This window comes from Danio aesculapii, chromosome 4 (genome assembly GCF_903798145.1).
Source record: "Danio aesculapii chromosome 4, fDanAes4.1, whole genome shotgun sequence".
NCBI lineage: Eukaryota > Metazoa > Chordata > Actinopteri > Cypriniformes > Danionidae > Danio > Danio aesculapii.
Window position 1 is genome coordinate 48,608,632 of NC_079438.1, and position 19,435 is coordinate 48,628,066.

General features: G+C 34.8%; 1 protein-coding gene across 1 annotated transcript in view; it reads right to left on the reverse strand.

Moving 5' to 3' along the window:
• LOC130223182 (stabilin-2-like) overlaps nt 1-19,435 on the reverse strand; it is a 38,289-nt gene that overhangs the window by 4,937 nt on the left and 13,917 nt on the right. The window contains exons 23-63 of the mRNA XM_056455898.1: nt 19,191-19,368; nt 18,521-18,614; nt 17,284-17,442; nt 17,110-17,205; nt 16,936-17,031; nt 15,839-15,886; nt 14,880-15,016; nt 14,675-14,783; nt 14,471-14,548; nt 14,230-14,319; nt 13,431-13,538; nt 13,187-13,318; nt 12,851-12,979; nt 12,703-12,765; nt 11,055-11,150; nt 10,764-10,959; nt 10,591-10,686; nt 10,425-10,470; nt 9,417-9,496; nt 9,212-9,337; nt 8,985-9,061; nt 8,045-8,116; nt 7,791-7,910; nt 7,666-7,713; nt 7,519-7,596; nt 5,112-5,261; nt 4,897-5,037; nt 4,744-4,803; nt 4,138-4,314; nt 3,898-3,987; nt 3,635-3,781; nt 3,412-3,471; nt 2,797-2,920; nt 2,509-2,658; nt 1,711-1,815; nt 1,524-1,631; nt 1,248-1,441; nt 1,018-1,159; nt 435-568; nt 183-348; nt 1-107 (exon numbers count right to left, since the gene is read on the reverse strand). Coding sequence (XP_056311873.1) covers nt 1-107; nt 183-348; nt 435-568; nt 1,018-1,159; nt 1,248-1,441; nt 1,524-1,631; nt 1,711-1,815; nt 2,509-2,658; nt 2,797-2,920; nt 3,412-3,471; nt 3,635-3,781; nt 3,898-3,987; nt 4,138-4,314; nt 4,744-4,803; nt 4,897-5,037; nt 5,112-5,261; nt 7,519-7,596; nt 7,666-7,713; nt 7,791-7,910; nt 8,045-8,116; nt 8,985-9,061; nt 9,212-9,337; nt 9,417-9,496; nt 10,425-10,470; nt 10,591-10,686; nt 10,764-10,959; nt 11,055-11,150; nt 12,703-12,765; nt 12,851-12,979; nt 13,187-13,318; nt 13,431-13,538; nt 14,230-14,319; nt 14,471-14,548; nt 14,675-14,783; nt 14,880-15,016; nt 15,839-15,886; nt 16,936-17,031; nt 17,110-17,205; nt 17,284-17,442; nt 18,521-18,614; nt 19,191-19,368 — 4,607 coding nt within the window. The remainder of the gene's footprint in view (nt 108-182; nt 349-434; nt 569-1,017; nt 1,160-1,247; nt 1,442-1,523; nt 1,632-1,710; nt 1,816-2,508; nt 2,659-2,796; nt 2,921-3,411; nt 3,472-3,634; nt 3,782-3,897; nt 3,988-4,137; nt 4,315-4,743; nt 4,804-4,896; nt 5,038-5,111; nt 5,262-7,518; nt 7,597-7,665; nt 7,714-7,790; nt 7,911-8,044; nt 8,117-8,984; nt 9,062-9,211; nt 9,338-9,416; nt 9,497-10,424; nt 10,471-10,590; nt 10,687-10,763; nt 10,960-11,054; nt 11,151-12,702; nt 12,766-12,850; nt 12,980-13,186; nt 13,319-13,430; nt 13,539-14,229; nt 14,320-14,470; nt 14,549-14,674; nt 14,784-14,879; nt 15,017-15,838; nt 15,887-16,935; nt 17,032-17,109; nt 17,206-17,283; nt 17,443-18,520; nt 18,615-19,190; nt 19,369-19,435) is intronic.

Consider the following 19,435-nt stretch of genomic DNA (forward strand, 5'->3'; position numbering starts at 1 on the left):
AGACAGGAAGTTAGACAGGGTCGGTGTTGCAGAGAGAACCTGCATCAAGTTTCCAGTACAGGAGAATCCATCACCAATGTAGCCGGTTTTACATTTACACTGCACATCTAAAACACACACATTCTGTTGAAATCCAAACCCCACAAAATTCCATTATTTTTGTCCCTTTATTTGCCTTTTACCTTTCACTCTGTAGCAGAATGTGTCCCACGTCTCACTTAGGTTATTCCGGACCCCGTAATCCACAATACCAACGTGTCCGGAGCCACATCTAGGGCTAGAGAAGCTCATGGGATACGCGACCCTTGCTTTGTCAAGCCAGCCTGCTGCGCACAAGCTGTACCCTGCCTGCAGGATAAACATACACCGGGTAACATTTAGACAAGGAGCCCTAGTGGCAGCCAAAAATCAAAGTATTCATTGAAGAGCGCCACCTGCTGGGCATACGACAGCTGCATGTAAGTAGCGATGGTGCCACCCGCCTCCTTGCAGGCCTCCTGGGCCATAGTGTAGTTGAGTTTGTATGTTCCATTGGTGGAGCGATAATGGAAAACCCCTAATGTTTTATCTGAATGATGAGAAAGAAATGCTTTCTTTTCAAATCAATTAAGCTGACTGCACAGATGAGATTTTAAGGGCACCACAGGGTTCAAACTATTAGCATAATATAACATAAGGCTAATAATTTGCCTTATTTGCAATAATTACATATAGATTTGTTTCATTTTAATAAATGATTAACTTTAATATCTTAAATAAACTTTAAGACTTTAATTCTATTCACAAATCATGGCACAAAAGGATGTTGACTGTAAATATTTCAGTCATTACTAAAAACTGCACTAAATATATTTATCAAATTTCAGATTATTACAATTTAAGTCATTTTAAGTGATGAATAATTTAAATACATTCAGAAATCCTTGTAATAATACAATAATAATTATAATATCTAATAATTTACTTCATTCTAAATAAAAAAGAATCACAATACTCCTACATATGAAGAATACATACCCTCATGGTGCAGGTCTGTGCACTGAGCATCTGAATGGCACTGTCCGTTATCTACTAGACAGCGATTGACAGGCAACATCTTTGCTTCACAATCGATCCCATCGCCAATGTAGTTATCTTTACACTCACATTTCCTCTTACCCTGGAACACAAAACGCATTACATATGCTTATGGACCCAGTATGAAAGCACCATATTACCATTATATTAAATATGAATGTTTTCCTTACAGGCCCGGTCATGGTGCAGGTGGCGTGTTCATGACACCCTCCATTTTCACCATCAGCACAGGAGTCGATGGGTGTGCAAACAAAGCCATCGCCAGAAAACCCTTGGAGACAAGCGCAGCTCACTTTCTCCCCCTTCTGACTGCATTTCGCATCCTTTGAACAGCCGCCGTTCCAGTACTTGCACATATTGGCCGCTGCCGAAGAGATCACAGTATGTGGATGGTTGTTTTATCATCATCATTATTATCAAAGATATCGAGATCTTCATGGATGTACCTGTGCAGGTGATACCATCTCCCTCATAGAAGGGTTTACACACACAGGTGTTATTTTCCATGCAGACACCCTTCTCATGGCAAGCAGGATTGCAAACAGGACCATCGGCTGAAAAACAATCAGAAATATGTAAACTGCAGTTTTTAGCTTCATTTAAAAAGGAAAGGAGTAACAGAAGAGTGCGTACCTAATTTGTTTTCACATTGTGCACCAGTCCAACCCTCTTCACAAAAACATGACCCGGTACGTTGAAGACCCTCATCACATGACCCATGTTCTGTGCAATTGCAGGCTTAGGAAGAGGAAACAGTAGAGTTCATTATACAAATCATATCTGCATTTGTAGTTTGACTTTGTTGTTGATGCTTATTACAAAAAGAGATACAGAAAATCATATTAAGACATCAACTGTTCCAATCTATCAGCAGAAAACCAAAGTAGTTGATTTTTTCTTGAATCAAACAGAGTACAATTATAAATTCTGGCATCAAAATTATTGTTATCACAAATAATACAAATATAACAACAATAAAATAACATCATAAAGAAAAGTAACACACATTGGGCTGTAACAGCAATACATATACATTTGTAAATGCAAATAATCAGGTTCAGCATTAAAAGCATGAAAAGGTTCAGCATTAAAAAGAATATCTCTGCATTTGTGAATGAATTTCAATTATTCAGTGACAAATGCATTTTTAAAAGTTACTTTTAAAGTAATAATTGAAGCAATAATTGAACCCTAAGGTGCTTTAAAACTGTGAACTATTTTGATCACAGCTGTAGGCAGTATTAAGATCCAAAATATAAACTTTTATCCCAGTAATTCTGTAATAAGCACAGAATTTATAATAATGTGTTGCTGAAAAGTCTAAAAACTGAAGCTGTTTCATACAAACAACTGCTCCCATTGGGTAAAATGAAATGCAAAACTGATTGTTTGTTGTGATTGTGTGCTGAATTGCATTGAAAAGAAACTCACCTTTGCAATCTGGTCCAAAATGGCCATCCAAACACAACTCACAGGCTACACCTGTAAATCCAGTGTCACAAGCACAGGTGCCGTTGCCTAAATGATCCTCATCGCATTTTCCATGGTTGCTGCAAGGAGATTGAGGACCCCCAGGACATGCTGGAGAACAGGATAATATTCATCAGCTGGCAAAACTTTAATTTATGTCTGAGGCATTCTTTGATAAAACATTTCCAGAATTGATCTAATACAACTCAAAGGAAATGACACATTTTAGTATATTGAGACTATGCTTACCAAGACAGTCCCTGCCGTAGTACCCTGAACAGCACTTGGGCTTCCACACGATCACTATACATTTTGATTGACATTGTGATTCCTTTGGTATAACAGAATCTGGAAGGACACACTTTTGTTCTCCCTAGATTGAAGACAACGTAAATGTATTATGTGATTAACTGAAACATTATTACAATTAAAATAAACTACTTTATATCTGAAAAGGATAAATCATCTCAAAATGAAAATTCTGTCATCGTTTACTTCACTTGTTCCACACCTGTATGCGTTTCTTACTTCTAATGAACACAAAATAATATATTTTGAAGGATATGGCTAACTTGTTAATTACATTGTTCAAAATATATTCTTAATACAAGCTTGGAACAACTTGAGGGTGAATAAATCATAAGCATCTCTTTAATACATATTTTAAAATGTAGATTATTTCTGAAATGGCAAAGCTGAATTCTCAGCAGCATGTCAACTGTTAACACTGTTGAAAATTAATGTTAATAATGATGCATTACTTTTTACTTATTTTTGTTCAATTTAATACTTCATTGCCATACTCCATAATATAATAATACTAATGTAAGGCTTTCATGTTTTAATGTAATAATAAAAAATTACCACTGGCTTGCTTCCAAGTGGGCAATCCATAATACTGCTCCCACATCTCCTGCAAGCCAACTATTACAGCAAAAGAAAGAAGCACAATGTTTCTCAAGATACTTAAAGAAATTTGAATCTGATCACTTTAAACTGAATACAACATAATACACACATTCTGCAACGTACTACAAGGATATTAGCTTTACCAATTTAAAATGCTTAAAAGTTAGCTAGGACTCACAGTGAAATCAATGGTTTGCTTATGATCACAACGTCCCCCAAGACTTGGAGGATTCAGCAAACAGTCAATGCCATAAATCATGCCTCCATTGAAATCAAGGTATCTCTTTACAATACGACAGCCTTTATGATTCACATAAAGCTCCCCCTAAAAACAATAAAATCAAATAATAATAATAATAATAATAACATTAATATTAGTAATATTAATAAATACACGACATGACCCAATATATACATATATGTGAAAACAAAATCTCTCACTATTTGCTCTTCCCCCATGCAGGCCACTGACAGATCTGAGCCCTGTTGAGTTTTCAAAGAGCTGGCGTAGATGAGCTCTGAAGTCAGGAGCTAGGAGATATACCCCCACACAAAATTGAGACACATATAAATGATGCATTAGAGACCAAAACTGTATTTCCTTTCATAATGAATCAGTCTGAATCATTAATACCAGCATGCACTTGCCAAAAAAGTTGAAAACACTGGATAGAGACCAACCTTGGTGTCCCGCAGGATGTGGTATCTAAGATACTCAGATAGTTTATCCCGGTTATGCATTGCATACAGGAAGTCTTTCTGCTCTTGAGCCAGAGCAGACATTGCATCATCCGTAGGCATAAACAGGGTGACAGGCTGATGAATCGGGTCCATCACCAACTTCAATGTATCAGTGTCCTTAAAACACACAAGTTTATAAAGAATTTGGGGACAAATAAAGTGTTTTTTTTTTTAATCCACCTTAATTTTATATTAAATAATGTAGAAAACAGATCTATAAAACCTTACTTCACTAACAAAGTGTGTTCTGATGTTAGATACACTGTAAATTACACTGTGTAATTCAAACTGAATTGTACTGTAGGACAGTTATGCGGTATGTTACTGTATTTTAAAGCATTGTGAAAATTACTATATATTTTACAGTAAATATACATACAATTGACTGTAAATACACATACAGCAAGATAAATGGTGCTGTATATGTAAAAACAGTACTTTTGCTGTAATTAATTCACAGTAATTCACTGACGAACTGCTGCCATTAAATTGCTGTAGATTTTACAGGAAGTTGTTTACAGTGTACTAATAGTTGTGCTATTTTACCTCAAGAAGCTTGAAGAATGTCTTGAAACCATTGGCACTGGCCACTTCTGAAAGGTTACGCTGTCAGAAAAACAGATCTGTGTTATTTAATAATCCCATGCTTGATTTATTAAACTTGGTATGAATAAACAAAGTCATCCTGCTAAGGCATACCGGTATGATGTCTTGCTTTTTGTCTTTCTGAATCTGTAATCCAGGTGGGACCAGGACAGAGTCGATCTCATGTAAAATCCCATTGCTGCTTTCAATATCGCTGAACAGCACTTTGGTCTTGTTATTGATATATATAGTATCCTGGAAACAAACCGTGAGCTAAATAGGTTTCATTTGCTGCTGTGTTATTTGCTTATGCATCAGGCACACTGTACCTCAGAGTATGTGATGGTGAGGATGTCCCCAGAAAGTGTGGTCAGGTTACGAGGCTGCATGAGGTCTTGTGGAAGGAGGGTCCGGCAGCACACTATGTGGTACCTCATGATTCTGGTGTTTTCAGGAGTCAGCTTTAAAAGATCTATTGACTACACAAAAGCAAAACAAATCAGTCAAATCACATCACAGTATCTGTTACTGATTCTCATTATATTATGTAAATATAAAGACTATTTGAAAGTTGAAAATGTTGTGTTTTAGCTTACAATGGCACCATTAAGATGTTTTTTTTTTGCACTAAATAATCATTGACATTTTTGAGTTAGTATATATCTGTTCCTATATAAGTTATTCTTTAAAGTCTCAGCAGATATCAGTCACTTGCGTCAACAATCCTGACTGGTCTTTCAGTCAGTGTGCTGCAAGCTAATAGGTTCACTACTGCAGTCTGCCAGCCAGTCAGCTTGCATAATCTTTTAACGAGCAAACGATCGTCCAACTTGTCAGCCAATGAGATTCTAGGCTCTTTGTACCTGTAGTGCTTAAATAGCCAGCTTCAGCCATTTGCTGTAAACAGTTTCATGGGAGCAGTGCTTGTGGTCTTTGAATGGTGATTTCTGGTAAGGGATTTGTTCATTCATTAAATGATTATGTTTCAGTTATTGTTTTGCAGGGGGGCGTTATCACTTAAGTCTAAGTTTAATATCCTGCTTTTACTAAAGGTAAATTTTTCTACCAAAACTTGTTTTAAGACCTTTTTTTCCCCTTCATGTATGGTATTGGTGGATTCAAATGGTGTGCCTAATCTTTAACATACTGTTTGTTTGGTTTCACAGGTTAAAGGTTTGGAAATATGGTGAGTGATTTCTTTTATTATTTTAGTTAAGCTTAACCCTAATTGATTACACCTGAGCTACCTAATCAAGTGCCTGTCTAACTTTCTCAGGCTAAATTTTTATTTTTTTTTTGGCTGAATTCTCTATCAATATATAATCAATATAACTAAGTCCCTCAGCCTTATGTTCTTAGACTAACCTTTTATTAGGTTCCACAGGTTATGTTTGAAAGTGAGGGTGAGTGAACACTTTTGGGTGCTGCTGAACTCTTGCTGCAACCTTAAATTTAAATGCATAATCAATTTTTTTTTCTGTCCAGGTTTTTTGGAAAATGAGGGTAAGTGAATGTTGCGTGCTGCTGAATGATCAATCTTAAATACACCTGGTCAATCTACTTGAGTCCCTCAGCTTTGTTAGTCCAGCCCTTTTCTGTTCCACAAGTTGATGGAAAGTGAGGGTGAGTGAACATTTTTGGGTGCTGCTGCACTCGTGATGCAACTTAATTAAATGCACAATGAAGTTTTGTTGACTAAACTTGTGTATACTTCCCATCATAGAATATCAGTGAGTTCTAATGTGTCTCCTAATTTTGTCATTTTTCTCAGGTTTGTTGAAAAGTGAGGGTAAGTGAACAATTGAGTGGCTGAATTCTTGCTTAAATGCACCTGGTTAATCTAAATCCCTCAGCCTATGTTAGACTAACCCTTTTGTTCCGCAGGTTGATGTTGGAAAGTAAGGGTAAGTGAATTTTCATTTTATTTGTGCTTAACTCCTTGCTGCATCAACCTTTAAATGTTTTTTTCAAGATTTCAACTTTAACCTTGTGCACCTGATCCATCTAATCAGCTCCCTGACTTAACTGCAGGTAAGGGTAACTAGACATTTCCTTCTGCTTCTAATTCTCACACTTAATATATCAATCTTCAAATTGTGTAATTGGCATTACTATTCTGTAACTACTTAACATTACTCTTTTGTGATCCACCAGTTTGGAATGTATGAGTGAACATTTGAGTTTGGCTTAAACCTTGATTAAATGCACCTGGTCCAGCTAATCAAGTCTCTCAGGCTAAACTACAGGAGAAAGTTAGACATCAACTTACATCTGGATTTATTAAATTTATAGGCACAATGACTTGACTAATCAGAACTGTTTAACTGCAAAAAATGCATTGGTATTAGTCTAAATCATAAATCCAGTTTTGTTAACCCACTTTTGAGATTTACTTTGTCTAAAGTAGTACTTAAGATTTAAGATATTTGGACAAACCTTGCTAAATTTCCACTTGAATCTCTTTAAATGTTAGTCATGTTTAAGAAACTACATTAGCTTTGCAGGAAATGCCCATAAATTGTTCCAGAGTATTTAAAACGTTTGCAGTTTAAGCAGTCAAGGTTTTTGTAGCCTGTGTATTCTAGTCTTCAAATCAAAGTTTGTAATGCATCTTGCTGGTATATCTGATTTCATGGCTTATAACACTAAAGTCTGTGTACTAAAATGAGATTTTTAGTTTTCAACTGCAACCAAGTCATCAAGTCTAACTCCCTGTATGTTGTTTCTCACTCTTACCTGGTTTATATAATTTTCTGTTCTGAAGGCAAAGACTGTAAAGGGTCCACGACTGTCAAGTTCATAAATACGATTTTTCTGTTAATAAAAAAAAAGTTAAGTCAATTTCTAGATTAAATGCATATCAATGTTAAAGAGAAATCTTACCCAAATTGCCTTGACAAATGCAGTTCTCCCCATTCTGATTGGCAATTCCTAAAAAAAAATAAAAAATAAATAAATTGGTTGCAGTGATTGGGATCAAAGTTATTGTAGTTTTGCTTTTACTGTACTCTTTGCAGGGTGTCTTTGCAGGTCTCTCCATCTCCAACATAACCAATATGGCATGTGCAGTTTCGTTGCTGGGGTCCTGTCATAGTACAATACGCATGCCCATGACATCCGCCATTTTTCTGACAAAATAGTTAATGCAGCTCAATATAATCCAATGAATTTTCAATTGTTTTAATTTAGAAGTATAACTACTTGTCGTTAAAGCAAACTGATAAATGTGGTACAACTTTTAATTTTAAGCAGAAATATGTACCTCTTTACAAAGATTGATGGGTTCACAATTCCTTCCATCCCCATAAAATCCCACCTTGCAGTGGCATGCTGTCTGGAGTAGAGAGATCCTGATTAGTGTAATTCACAAGGGTCAAACTCGGTTCATGGAGAACTATAGCTCTGCACAGTTTATTTCCAAACTTAAACTCATCTGATCAAACAAAATTTAAACTTGTCTAATACCTATAAAGTGTTAAAGCTGGGCTGGAACTAAACTGCAGGGCTGTAGCCCTCCAGGAATTGAGGTTTAGCACCTTTGTTGTATTTTGATTGATTGTTAGTAACATAACTCAATTTAAGCATTCTGTTGATTTATATAGCTGATAATTTTGCAGTTGCAGCACTATTTTAGTAAGTAATTTTGGTGTCCTGAAATGAATCCAAGTGCTGTGTGTTCTTTACTGTGCAGGAAGGTAGAGTTGCATGAAAGGGTTAAACACCCCTGCTGTACAGAGTTCAGCTGCAACCCTGTTGGAACACTACTAAATTTAAGCAAGATCTGATGGAACATTTTGTAATTATGATGTTTTATCAAGGTTGTAGTTGAATTCTGCAAGAGGGTAACTCTCCTTTAAGCTGCTTTGACACAATTTACATTGTATAAACACTAAATAAATGCATAAAATTCAGAAACATTTGTGAGTACTTCTGTCAAACAAAAACTTAAGTCTAAAACTGATATTTTTAACTGTAAATTCTTGTTTTCGTAGTATCACTATAATGCACAGGTGTTAAAGGTGCCTAATCTCATTCATCAAGTTTGTACAGGTAGGTTTGGTGGAATTTTGCTGGGCTGTGGATTTCAAGAACAAAGTTTGACATACCTGCTGTAATTGTTTACAAGCAATCTAAAACAAGTTGGTAGTATTTATATGGCTTTTACATTTAATTAAACTAAGATCAATCCAATCTCTACTTACTTTATTAGGGCCTGTATGAATGCAGTTACCATCGGCGTGGCATCCCCCATTTAGACCATCCAGGCATGGATTGATGGCTGAAGGATAATATATACATTTACACGTTATAATACATTGATCTTAAGTTTCTTGGTCATCAAACATGTCAATTGAGATGTTGCAAATAACTTTATTAATTGTGTACACCACCATACAAACTGATTATAGAAGCAGATATTCACACTTACAAATGCATACTTTTCCATCGCCTGCATAACCTGGATGGCACATGCATATTCTCCGTCCTGGTAGAGTACGCTTACACACAGCATGGGCTGAGCAACCTCCATTCTTCTCAGCACATGCATCTATGGCTTGGGTTGAAGATAACAGGATGTATTATATTAAATGACTAGCTACAAATGTTATTTAAAGTTCTCTTAAGATGCATACCTTCACAATATGTGCCATTTCCCTGAAATCCTGCAGCACAACTGCAGTAATATGAGCTGTCCACCACATTCACCAAGCAGCTACAATTAAAACACAAGTTTAACAAACCATATGTTTGTATGTAAGGATGTCACAAAGGCATTTGACCCAGTTAAAAACCCAAAAGTGAGGGTTTTTGCAAATAATGCCAAGCAATAAACCAATTTAAAACCACACCTTCAGTTAGCGAGGTGCAGCTGTTTCTAATTCAACTAATCCTGTCATGACACCGTTTGGTGAAATGTGATTTTTAATGAAGTATGCATTTACCCAACAACCTTTTAGATGTTTTTTCTTGTTTGTATATTCCAGCCATTAAAACAAACAGGCCAAATGCATAAAAAGATAGTATACCACTGTAATAATTGGAAAAATGTATAAAATAGTCAAGATTTGAAGTGGGTCATCACTTTTCATCAACTATTTAAAACCCATTCTTGTCTTGGGAAAGTTTTGATCCAATTTAAATCTTGATTACTAAACAATGGTCTACACCCACCAAGCAATTTTGCGTTTAATAGACATCTAGCATGGATGTATTTGCTTAAAAAAGGTGATAGATGCCTAAGAATAGCACAAATTACACTAATCATCAAATAAACAGCCATAATTCATGTTTAATTATTTATTTCTGTGATGACTAGGCTAGTTTTGGGCTATTCTTAGACATCTATAGCATTTTTAAGAAAAGGTGTCCTAAGAATAGCACAAATTACACTAGTCATCAAATACACAGGAATAAATAAATAAAAATTAATCCTGCCTGTTTATTTGATGATTGGTGTAATTTTGGGCTATTCTTAGACATCTACTGTATTAGATTTTAACTGACAGCCCAAACTTTGCCTTGTCTTAGTTAAGACGTCTATTAGACTTCTTTTAATCAACATAATGATGGCTGTGTGTGCTATTCGAAGCATTAAATAATAGAATAACACCTCTTTGATAGTAATTTGAAGGCAAACTTACTTGGCACTGCTGTGGCACTTTCCTCCGCACATATCTGATTTAATAGCTGAAAACAGTCCACATAGCTTCATTTTTATTTGCAGTTTACAAAATATATATGTAATGAATACCTTTTGAGATCAGTGCATGTGTGTGTGTGTGTTTATGCAGTAGGTTAATATCATACCATTGTCACAGTTTACTCCTCTCCAGCCCAGATCACATGCACAGCTGCCATCTCCATCTATACCATCTTTGCAGCGTCCGTGGACACACTTGCACTCTAAACAGAATGTACAGTTATTATAAAAGCTCATTGCTATATCAGAACAAAGTATGAGCCATTTTATTGACTAATACCTTGATCACAATGAATTCCATATTTGCCAGGTAGGCAGGATTCACATGCGGTGCCATTAAAGCCCTGGTTGCACAGACAGACCCCTGTGCCATTGATGCCGTCTTTACACATGCCGTTGCCAAAGCAAGACTGATCTTCCGATCCCGGGCACTTCTCACAGTTGATACCATAATGACCCGAACAACATATTCTTTCCTTTAAAAAAAACGGATATTTTACTTAAACAGTAAAATTTTCCATGCTGAATTCCAGAAGGCTGTGAAAACCCAATGACTGTATAATGTACATACAATGGCGATTTTCTCACAAGAAAATTTACATCCAATGGTCAGCAATGTGTCTCCATGCAACACCCGGCTGTACATGCATCTTCTCTTTCTGCTCATCTGATAATAAACAAATGAAGCATTATTATTACTGTAATCACAGAAATTAGAACACATGAAAATAATTCTACTGCTTTATTAAATACACAAAACAGAAATGAGAAAATAGAAATAACCATTAGAATTAGGAGGAATGTTAAAATGACTAGAAAATTTAAAATATAGCACATCAATTTGCTATATTTTTATGTCAATTGTGCTAATAAATAAGTAAATAAATATAATAAACAAACAGTCAGTTAACTATATATTTCAGGCTTCAGATAGGAAAAAAAGTTATATAAATAATATTTAGTAGGAATTATTCAAATGAACTCTAGGCATGTTATACAGTGAGCATGCATTAAAAAAACAATAACCATACAGTGTGCCCGCAACTAACTAACTAACTAACTAACTAACTAACTAACTAACTAAGGTTTAATTTTTATATTTAACTTTAGATTTTTTGATTTGATGATTAAGAGGCCATAGATAATAGTGTGTGCTTGACCGTGTTGTTTTTGTATAACTTAGCAAACAAATGCAAATATCCAGTCAATATTTCATATTTTTGACAAAATTGTGACGAAAAAAATGTGTGAATGATTCAGTTACTGACTCGTTTACAAAATAAAGACAGTCTCTTGTCTCCATCTAGTGGCTCAATTGCAAAAATGCAACCAAAGGGGTTTTTAGACAGAAAAATTAGGAGAAATGTAAAAATGACTAGAAAATGTAAAATATAGCACATCAGTGTTTCAAAAAGCATGTTTATGTCAATTGTGCTAATAAATAAATAAATAATTAAATAAATAATCATGCTTTAGACAGAAAATGATAATGCATTATAAATAATACTTAGTAAGAATTATTCAAATAAACTTTAGGCATGTTATACAGTGAGCATGCATTAAAAAACAACATTAGTTAGTGTGCCCGCAACTAACTAACTAATGAACTAAACACTAATATTGGTTTTCTTTTTTCTTTTTTTTTTTTATTACTTTTATCATATGATTAAGAGGCCATGGATTAAAAAGTGTGCTTGACAGTGTTGTTTTTGTATAACTTATCAAATAAATGCAAATATTCAGTCAATATTTCATATTTTTGACAAAATTGTGATAAAAAAATTGTGATAAAAAACTGAATGATTCAGTTACTGACTCGTTTACAAAATAAAGACAGTCCCTTGCCTCCATCTAGTGGCTCAATTGCAAAAACGCAACCAAATGGGTTTTTAGACCGAAGAATTAGGAGAAATGTAAATCAATATCTCAAAAGGATTTATGTCAATTGTGCTAATGCAAACTGCATATATTTAGCAATTTTCTTTAATGTCATACTCATTTACTTTAGTAAATACATTTTACAGTAATTTTACAAAACAGTTGAATTTATATATTTATATTCTGCTTCTGAGCACTTAGGCAAACTAAACAAAAATGATGTTATTATAATTGTGTGGATGTATTGATGGACATCAGTTGTGACACTGCACAAATGTTTTCAACTGTGACTATAAAAGTGGATCCTCTATTATAATTGATTAAATATTTTTGAGACTCACCACTTTTTTAGTTCCTGAAGGACATGGGTTCATAATTGTTTGGAAACAGTCCATGCAACGTCCCTACAGACACAATGTACACATTTAGGATACCCATTTACATGATATAAGACTGTAATATCTACTAGGTTAAATAGTTGTACTGTACCGTGAAAAGTATACTGGTAGCTTTGTCACAGCGGTTGCTGGGGATGTTTAGGACAGCAGATATGATGTGAATGACACCTTTACTGGTCTCTAAGTCGGTCACATTCACCTCAGCGTCATTTACAAGCAACTATATGAAAGAGAAACCCCAAATATATATAGTTGTGTTGGAACAACATGAAGGAATTAAGTTAACTTATTAGTTTTTACAAATGTAAGTGGATTGAACATAAAACAATCAAGTTGTCCCAAAATAAACTCAAGAGTTGTGTTGTTTTAGCTTATTTTATATAGGTAGTTTGAACCAACAGCAAACATTAACGTATCTGGCACGCACTCTCTTATCTTGACGGAAAATTCCCAGTTGGTATTGGAAGCCAAGCATGGTGTCTTTGTACAGTCCATCCACCAAATCTACGTCTTTTAAAATCTCAGTCAATACAATGTGATACTTGGTCACATTCAAATCCTAGAAAAACACACACACACACACACACAAAATACATAATGCAAGAATGAAATGCTATACTGTATATGTAATACTAAATAAGGCTGTGCATATGAATGTGCTTGTATGATACCAGCGAGTCTTTGCCTGTTCTTCTGAGGTAATCTTGGATTGCATTGTCTGTTGGAGCAAACACGGTAAAACCCAAAGATCCCTCCATTTCGTTTGTCAGGTTGTGGTTCTAGATAAATGCAACATAAGTAGAGTAAGATCTTTGCTTTTCAGTAATATATTTAGATATACTGTTAGCATGTGCATGATGATGGTGCTACACCCAGTGTGTTAGTACAAGAAAAAAAAAAACAGAAACATTTACAGCACAAAATTATTGGAAAATGGTTAAAATGGCTCAATAATGTGAAACACTAATTCAACAAACTAGTCTATAATTTGACAATTTAATTTAATAATTGATTAACCAATCCGAATTCCAGTAAAATAGATTTACATGAATATTTTGTATAGATAGTGTATATGAATATAGTATATATATATATATATATATATATATATATATATATATATATATATATATATATATATATGAATATTTACATATATACTGTTGCACCTTCATTAAAAATATGTCATAATACTGTGACTAAAAGCAAACTAAATGATTTAATTAAAATAGCCTATAGGTTGTAATGAAAAATTTACAATTAATTTATGAACATGCAACACAACAGCTCAATTACATACAATAAGTAATACATTTTAAAATAATTACATTATTAACTTTTTCATAATAGCATTTTGGTGGCCCATTAGACCCCAATGGTCAACATTATTCTTTTTTACAGTATTTCAACTATAATTTCCACTCTATAAATCTAAAAAAGGATGGATGGATAGATAGATAAAACACTCACCAAAAGAGAGCCATAGAAGAGAGAGAGATCAGACCTCTTTCTCAAAACCTGCAGTAAACCTTCGCTCATCTGCTGCTCAGGGATCAGGACCTAAAGAGAAGGACATAATTATTCAATCTGTATTTGTTCTGCATTTGTATGTGCATATTTAGAAGTCACACACAATTTTACAAAACCTTTTCTGCACAAGCTTATTAGCAAATGATTTTGAAAACAATACAGAAAGAGGCTGAGGTCGTACTGTGTCAATAAGATGTATAACCCCATTCTTCGCTGCCATATCTCCAAATGTAATTTTTCCTCCTGCAACAATGGTTGTCTGAATAAAAAGATAAACAAAAACAAACAAAAAAAAAAAACGATATAGAAAACCTCTTACTGAAGGTTAATGCCAGATACAATTGGACTGGGAGTAATCAGGAAAGATAAGATGTTTTCCTCTTACATCATTGGTCGAGTAAACAGGAAGTGTCCTTTTCAAAAGGGAAACCAGTCGCGGGGATGGGGAGGTATTAAGATCACTGAGAGTAAAACTCCCAGACACGATGTGATTTCTGTGAGAGATAAACAACAGCTAGTTAGTGAAAATGGGCTGTATGTATAGTAAATTAGTTGATGGGGGCTGTATGTAAATTCAGTGCTGTCCTTACTTGACAAGACTTGGAAGGTTACTGGGAGTCATCCAGAAGTCTTTATCTTCTTTACTCATTTTCTCTATGGCTTGAGCCGACGGCACAAATAGCGTGAGATTTTCTCTCTCTGACAGCAGCTGAGAAAGATCTGCTTTCTATGATGTGTTCCAGAAGACATTAGAAAATAGTCAAATATTATACTCTAACAGTATTATATAAAAATAAAGATTTAAAAAGTTAGCCTTGAAAATGAATAAATAAACAATCATATTTCAGAGAGAAAATAAAAATGTTATATGAATAATATTTAGTAAGAATTATTCTAATGAACTCTTGACATGTTATACAGTGCTAACTTACTAACTACCTAAATAAACAAACAAATAAATAAATAAATAAAATAATAAGTAAACACACTAATATTGTTTTTTTTTTATTTTTTTTACTTTCATCATATGATTAAGAGGCCGTGGATAAAAAAGTGTGCTCGACCGTGTTGTTTTTGTATAATTTAGCAAACAAATGCAAATATTCAATCAATATTTCATGTTTTTGATTAAATTGTGATAAAAAAGGTGTGAATGATTCAGTTACTGACTCGTTTACAAAATAAAGACAGTCCCTTGTCTCCATCTAGTGGCTCAATTGCAAAAACGCAACCAAAGGGGTTTTTAGACAAAAACATTTCTGACACAACAAAACAAAGCAGTATTGTGTATTTGTGGCCACAAAATACAAATTTCTAAATGTTAGATTTTGAAAAAAGCAATTTTACAAAAAAGGTGATCATGGGTTTTGGCCTGACATGCATAAGTTTTGAGTATTTAGTCATTTCAGCAGATTGATATGAACAGGGAATATTTAATTTTGCTACCTGCATACACAGCCTCTGAAATACTTTGCCAATCAATTATAACTATTAGTTGTATGCTTTTAAACAAATGTCAACATTAAAAACACACTAAAGTGTAACATACAGAGATCCACTGGTTAAATCCTAGAAGATCTGGGATTGTCGACACCTCCTGAAAAGCAAAATATAAGAATACATAGAATATTTATCAAATCAAATCAAAGATTCCTTTGTAGCGCTAGCTGCTGAAGAGAGTATAGTGTTTAGTAATGTCCAATCTCTGCATAGCATAATCAAAATGTATTCAACAATAAGAGTATTGTTTAATTTAACAGTAACAAGTAGTGTCATTGCATTTGTTATAATCATAAAAGGCAAGCTAAAATGGCTGCATGGCCTACTGCTTCTGGTGGGAATTTAAAGTGTACAGTCAGTAAACATGTATTCATCCGAGGTAGCAAAGAATTATGGCCCAGATTTGACAAAAAGCTGGCACAGCAGGCATTAATCCAGCTCTGGCATACAGCATGTGGGCCAAACATGGCCTGGGTTTGGCAGAGGTGGCACCATCTTTAAGGCGGCACACAAGATTTGGGCCAGATGTAAAATTGAGTTTTTGGCTCAGATGTTAAAAATTGATATTTGGGCCATGTAAGTTTGGGCCACATTTAAAATACATTACAATAATTTTTAAGTAAATATAAAAATTCTACCAATCAGGATGCTTTGAGAAAAAGCACACCCATAGTGTGCCTAAAGTGCAATGCTTCGTGGGTTTATTCATTTCATTGCTATGGGGACACACCAACATATCTGGCCCAGTTGAGGCCCAGTTATGAGTTATTAAATTGGCTGTGACTTGGCCCAGATATGGTCCATGTTTGGCCCTTGTCTGGAAGCCAGACTTGGTCCAGTCATGCACTGTAATTCACTGCGGCATGTGGGCCAAGCAACTGTGTGGCTCAGAGATGGGCCAGAGAAATTTTGCTATGTGGGCTTATCCCATGCTGACACAGGAGATGGTTTGTGATAGGAACTGTCTCCTGACAGTTTTGTTGTGAAGCAAGATTCAAATTGAATGTAGCACCTAGTATTTAGCCTTAGATTCACAGTACTGGATTGACTGAACTGGACTGAATTTACTAGAACTTCATCTGTTAAGCTGCTTTGACAGAATCTACATTGTTTAAAGCGCTATAGTCATAAATAAAGATGTATTACCTGTACTAAAGTACCATAACAAATTTTCCCATCACCAGCATAGCCATCTTCACACACACAATTCCATCCATCTGGGTTCAGGAACTGGCAGGTGGCCTATGGGAATATGTGAAAAATTATAAGATGTTTCTGATATTCATACAATTGCATGCCTTGTTTGGTCTGAACACTGACCAGGAAATGGCATCCACCCTTCTGCTCCACACACTGATTGACAGGTTCACACTCCCTCCCGTTGCCGTGGTAACCACTTTTGCAAGCACAGTCAATCTAAGGTGGAATAACATTCATTAACAATCCTGCAGATCTAAATAGACGTAGTTCTGGAAGCACAACGGTGTCTCTCACCTGTCCTGGGCCCACGTAAATGCATGTGGCATTGGGGTGACACCCTCCTCTGGATGGATCCAGACAGTTATTAATGGCCTGGCACTCATCTCCATCCTCCCTCCATCCACTCAGACACTTGCACATGCGTGTCCCGGGACCAGTCTTTATGCATATGGCCTGAGGGGAAATGAGTGAAACACAAACATACAGATGTACAAGAATTAATGATGCATGCTCACCATTTATTAATTGTAATATTGGAGTTCCACAGGGATCAATTCTTGGGCCGATTTTGTTTAGTTTATACATTAATGATTTACCTGCAGTTTGTCTAGAGGTTCAGGTTCAAATGCAGACGACACAGTAGTATATACCCACACAAAAACTTGAACAAGCTGCTAGCAAACTTACTGCTGCATATAAGATGTGTCAGACTGGTTATGTCACTCATGTCTCACCCTCAAATGTAAATAAAACTGTAGGAATGTTTTTGTTTTTTTAAATCAAGAGAATTGAGGAGCATTGCCCAGATATTTTAGTTAATGGAGAAGTAATAAACATTGTTAATCATTTTAAATATTTAGGTATAATTATAGATTCTAATCTAAATGAATAAAAAAAACATATTAAGAAGGTTTCCAAATGTGCTAGCGAGCCTGAGGATTTATAGAAACATCAGGCATCAGTTACCTATGGCTGCTGCTAAACTTTTTATGAATACAGTGATCTTCCCTCATTTATCTTATTGTGCTACAGATCGGTCCCACATGAACATTCCAACATTAAAACCATTGATTATTATTCATAAACAAACTGCAAAAAATTAAGTTAAAGGGCCAAGGAGCTATCATTACTGTAATTGTATTGAACAACATAAGGCAAGGTTTATTTATAGAGCACAATACGGTAGTTGATCCAAAGTGATTTACAATAAATTAATTCATGAATAAAAAAATAAAATAAAACTTGTATTAAAAATAACAAAAAGGGGGAAAAAATGATTTTTTAAAATTTTTTGCTGATGTGTGTTTACTGTATAAATTATTTCATGATTTTGCACCATCACCTCTCAAACAATGTGTGTCTGCAAGGACAATATAAGATGTAAATTAGCTTTATAGCCATGTTGTACATTGTACCTGTATGTATAAATAAAAATAAAATTAAATAAAATAAAAAAGTAAATAAAATAAAATAAATAACTAAAATTAATTTTTTTTTTAATTAAATTAATAAATAGATGCATTTGACATACATTTTTGCTGCAGCCTCCGCGATGAGGTAAAGAGCAGGGATCACTTTCCATGCACATAAATCCATCTCCTTGAAAACCAGGTTTACATACACACCTAAAATAAATCAATGTAACAGAAACAAGAAATATACCACTTATGTTCTTGTTTTTTTAGTTTTTTACTGACAAAACTCTCTAAATATCCCCTTGCAAAGGAAGTCTTTCAATAAAAAAAGAAATATAGGACACATTTATAACTTAACATTAAAAATTAAACAAATAAATTTGAAGAGCATAATAATAATCCCTAAAGGTAAAGGAGGAATGGGGAGATGGGGTCGATGGAGGGATTCTTCAAAATGAATATAAGGGAGTATTGCTAGATGGTATATTTATGGTGAATTTGGAATAATCCGATTGGCTTGCTAATGATTACGGATGGGAGACCAGCCGCGATCAATCATATCATGTGCTCCTCTTGAAATTAGTTTGTGAAACTACACATACTGATCTAATGCAGTTTTTAAATAATCATCATTAATATCATTATTCAATAAAAACAATGAATTATAACGTATAACACTTTTCAAAATAAATATTAATCTAAAGCATTTTTTTTCTAAAAACATTTGCTTCTCTTAGACCACATGCGGTCTGTCTTTTCTAAATATGAGAGCCTCTGATCACTCACGTGAATGCTCCTTTATTGGACACACAGTTGGCATGTGCATGGCAGGGCTGGTTTGGTCCACATGGCTGGGTTTGCAACTCGCAAAACTCTCCGGTATAGCCATCTTTACAGGAGCCCTGCTTACATTTCCCACTGGCTTCTGGACGGTTATCGCATGTGCCGTGTATGCACCAACAGGCTGGATGCAAAGAAAACACTACTATTAACCAGCTGGAATATTCACAAACCCCGTTCTATGAAATGAA